This window comes from Lotus japonicus, chromosome 6, assembly GCF_012489685.1.
Source record: "Lotus japonicus ecotype B-129 chromosome 6, LjGifu_v1.2".
Taxonomy (NCBI): Eukaryota; Viridiplantae; Streptophyta; class Magnoliopsida; order Fabales; family Fabaceae; genus Lotus; species Lotus japonicus.
In genome coordinates this window covers 43,629,398-43,633,690 of record NC_080046.1, presented here as the reverse complement: position 1 = coordinate 43,633,690, position 4,293 = coordinate 43,629,398, and the positions used below count along the sequence as shown (strand labels likewise).

At 37.9% G+C, this 4,293-nt stretch overlaps 1 protein-coding gene across 1 annotated transcript; it reads right to left on the bottom strand.

The window, feature by feature from the left end:
* On the bottom strand, positions 1-3,218 carry LOC130725093 (protein FAR1-RELATED SEQUENCE 5-like). The gene is made up of 3 exons (XM_057576348.1): positions 3,036-3,218; positions 452-2,920; positions 1-335 (listed from the first exon to the last, which is right to left on the bottom strand). Exons 1-2 carry the CDS (start codon positions 3,102-3,104, stop codon positions 461-463), a joined length of 2,529 nt encoding a protein of 842 aa, XP_057432331.1. The 5' UTR covers positions 3,105-3,218; the 3' UTR covers positions 1-335; positions 452-460.
* Between the last annotated feature and the right edge of the window lie 1,075 nt (positions 3,219-4,293).

The window sequence follows — 4,293 nt, the reverse complement described above, 5'->3', positions numbered from 1 at the left end:
TTAACACAAGAAAAGAGAGTTCCATTGCTCCATGATAGATATAAAACAGGTTTGAGCCAAGACTCACAATGGAGTTACACATGTACTAAGCAAAAATGGACAAACATCTCAAACAGCAAATATTTGAGAATAGAACAACCACCACAAAATTAATAATAATATAATAGAGTTCCATTTCTCAACAGAGAAACTACTCAACAAACAACAACATAACCATTCCACATAACCAACATATATGATATGTTCCCCAATAACTGTTACACGAAATACTTGAAGTAAACAACAAGATATCCAAGTCGATGGAAGCCGTTCTCCAAATCTGTATTTGAACCAACCTAACAAAACCAAAAAAAACGTACAGTACAGTGAGAAGAAGATTAACCAACATAAAAAACAATGAATATGGGAAACAAATATTTCATGACATATGGGAACTAATGGGAAGACTTACATTGTGGAATCAGACTTCATCTCCCAAAGTCACTGCAGCAACCTCTTCAGTACTTTCTTCCAAGGTCTCAACAACTTGACTACCTTGTGTAACAACCACACAAGTTTTTCTATTATGGCCTGCTCCACCGCAAATACCACAGTGAGTAGTACGCTTTGGTGTTCCTCTTCCTTGGGATCTTCTTGCCCTGTTTTCATTTGCTGCAGGCAAAGTTGGGTTACGTAAATATCTTTCCCCACCATTCTCGGCAGGGCAATCCTTGTTCAGTTTTCCAGCCTTTTCAAGTTTTTCTGCTTGACTAATCACAAGCGTATGTGTCTCTGTGAAGAACTCAGGAGTGACACACGCCACCTTGCACATGCGTCTACAACTTTCTCTCAATGCAGCCAATCTACAATCCATCATAGGATCCCATGGACTTCCATCTCCCCTTTTGAACCCATCTAAAGATTCTTTGGCAATTTTTGTCCACCTTTCCAGCACTACATACTTTGGGACTTCGTCCATGTCAAGAAAAACAATCACTGCAAGAATGTGATCACATGGAATACCAAATGATTCCATCCTCATACAAGAGCAGTTCAAATCCATATTTGACGTCCATAGAGAAACATGCCATTTCTTACCATACCAACGATACTTTGACACAAAGTAGATGATGCAAGTTGATGTCTCCTTGTAGACATTAACCCTCAACATCAATGAACGTTGAAGGCCACGGCGAAAATTTTTGAACATACTTTTAGTATAAATATTGGAAGCTGACCTTTCAAGGGAGCGTAGTTGGGTCAATAATACTTGATCACCATGAAGGGAGGCCAAATCAGCTTCAAGCTCCCTAAATCTTTGATAACTCAAAAAGCGGAAAAAGTTGTGCATGAAATCTGTGAGGTTGTTCCAAACATCAATGAACTTGCCAATTTGGGCATGTAACCCCTCCACTCGGGAGGTGGTCCTATAGCCTCCGAAGAATTCTCCACGCATATGCGCAGTAGCCCACATATTTCTCATCTCATACAAGTCTCTGACCCAGTCGTTATCTTCAACGCCACATTCTTCAACCATTTTTGCCCACTTTGCCTCAAAATCTCCGATTTCTAGGTCCCCTATCATGCACGTTCTCAACATTGAAGTGAAATTTGGGTTGGAAACATTGCTAGTGGCATTCCGCAATAGGTGCCACGCACAAAGCCTGTGGTGTGCCCTCGGAAATACTTTTCTTATCGCATTCTTCATTGCTAAATCACCATCAGTCATGACTGATATTGGAGCTTTGCCCTTCATAACATCTAAAAATTGTTCTAGCAACCAAATATAGGTTTCCACTTTCTCATTAGACACCAGAGCAGCAGCAAAAACAATAGTTTGGTTGTGATGATTAACACCCGAGAAAACAACCAATGGACGTTTGTATTTATTCTTCTTGTAGGTTGCATCAAACGCCAATACATCACCAAAAACTAAATAATTCCTCTGGCTGCAACCATCACACCAGAACAATTTGTCTAACCTACCATCCTCACCACTTGTATGCTTCCAATACATGTCTTCATTAGTTTCTTTCAAACCTCGAAAGAAGGCCAAAACACCTTTTGCATCAATAACTTGAGCTCGTCTCTGCTTGTCAATTTGATTCTGCATGTCATGCTTGTTAAAGTCAACATTGCAGTAACCGCCCATTTGATTGGCAAATATACCATATGCAAGTGAAGTGCTTACACCACTTTTTCTCAGGTCGTTCATGTGCATAATGTCAGCTTCATTCATCTTCCTATATGTATAAACCAACCCAATCAAACTATCCTCTACCATCACATGATTGTGTGCATCCAAAATGGACTTGACATACCAGCGATTGTTCCCCCAATCAATGTGTACCATAAAGTGAGCACGACATCCACACCTTGTGTCGTTTTTGGGTTCGCGCTTCCGCTTTTTTTCACACCCAAATGAATCTTTCTTCTTCCCTTCGCGGTAGCATACAAATGTTTGTTGGACAACTTCTCCAGCCTTGTTTCTGACCAACCTACACTTACGGCAAGCAAATTCATGTAATCTACCATACCAGCTGTAGAACAAGAATGCAGTTTCACGATCTGGGAAATTATAATTAATAGCATCCTTCGCTTCTAATGTGTGGAAATTAACCATACCCATGTCCTCCATACCGTTAATCGCAATTTCAATTACCTCATTGCTAGCATGTGGAGTCTCCACTGGACTGTCTTCTTCTTCTTGTTCTTCGATGGGCTCTTCTTCTTCTTCTTCTTCTTCATCGATGGGCTCTTCATTTCCTTGTTCTTCGATGGGCTCTTCTTCTTCTTGGACGGGATGTTCATCTTCACTGGGCTCTTCCTCTTCCTCGTCTTCTCTGTAGACTTCCTCTTGTTGTTCAACCTCCTGCTCCGTTAAACTAAGGTCTGAGTTCTCATCCATTTGTTCAACTCCAATGGGAATTTCATCAAATGCCTGTCAATTTCGAAAATATCATCATATTCAGAACAGATTTCCCAGATTTATGTATATCCCAATCCCAAAAATAATACTTAAAAGACCCAAAAATTTAATTGCGTAAAAAACGTACCAAGGTTTGAGACCCAGAGGTTGCATCGTTAGGACTGATACACCGAGACTCTTCAGTTTCAGCAGCCATCTTCACAAACCCCTCAAAACTACAACAACAAATGGATTCCGATGTCGGAGGAGAGAGTTTGTGTCAAAGCTCGTGGGAGAATAATACTGAACCCTAATGGCTATACGAGATTGAAAAGGGGAAAATTGAATGAGGGTAGTTTTGAGATTGAACATACTGTGGGCCCATAACTTAGTAATAAACCATTTACTGTAATTTATTTTTAAAAGGGATCTACTGTTTGGAATTACAGGTTGGTGGGATCAAGTACTTGTATATACAGGTCAGAGAGAAGTTGTGCTACTTTACACAAACTGTGACTTGTGCACGTTAGGCGCTTCCAAAAGAAAGGTAATTAGTTAGTTAGGATGATAAGTGTACTATATTACACCAGGCCATACTTGTTCCACAAGTTGTCTTGTTAGCGGTGCAAAACTTTGCTCCTAACTGTGCTCTTCAGTTTAGTTATGATAACGATTCACTTGTATATAGGCGTAAAAATGACCTTATATACAATTGTTTCAATTTTGAGATATATTGAATCAGTCATATATATAAGTTTTGAATTCTAATTTAACTGATTAGTTTACCTAGTGGTTTAACTTTGTCTCTTAAGCAATGGTTGGACGAATGAAAACCTCCTATCACCTAGTGCGATATAATATATGAGAAATTAATTTCACAACTATCAACTGTGTACATATTTTAGCATCAAAAAAACTGTGTACATATTTTAAGTGAGAAAAGAAAGGCTAATGATGCGTAACTACTCTACGTACTTTCTTGAGTGTTTACCAAACATAATTCGAAGAGAAAAAAATGAGTAGAGATCGATAAAAAAGAGATAATATGTAGGTTTTTCATCAAGATAGAAATATTGAAAAAATAAAATAAAATGATTAATTTTGTAGATCTCTCTTATATATAGTGCATTTTGTGGTGGTTTAAATTGTCACTAAAACATTTTGTGGCTGTTTTCAACTGTCATTAGTGCACTAAAACTAAAACAATCACAAAATGAATATATTTCATTTATATTGGGGAGCAGATCTAAAAGCAACAATATTTTTTTATCATGATAAAAAATCCACCCCTATAAATAGAAACTAGAAACATATTTAACTCATAATTTAACGATTTAAATGACTATGAACGAGTTTTCGAGTAAAATAAGTGTTTCTCTTTTTTACAATTACAACTACAGTAACAT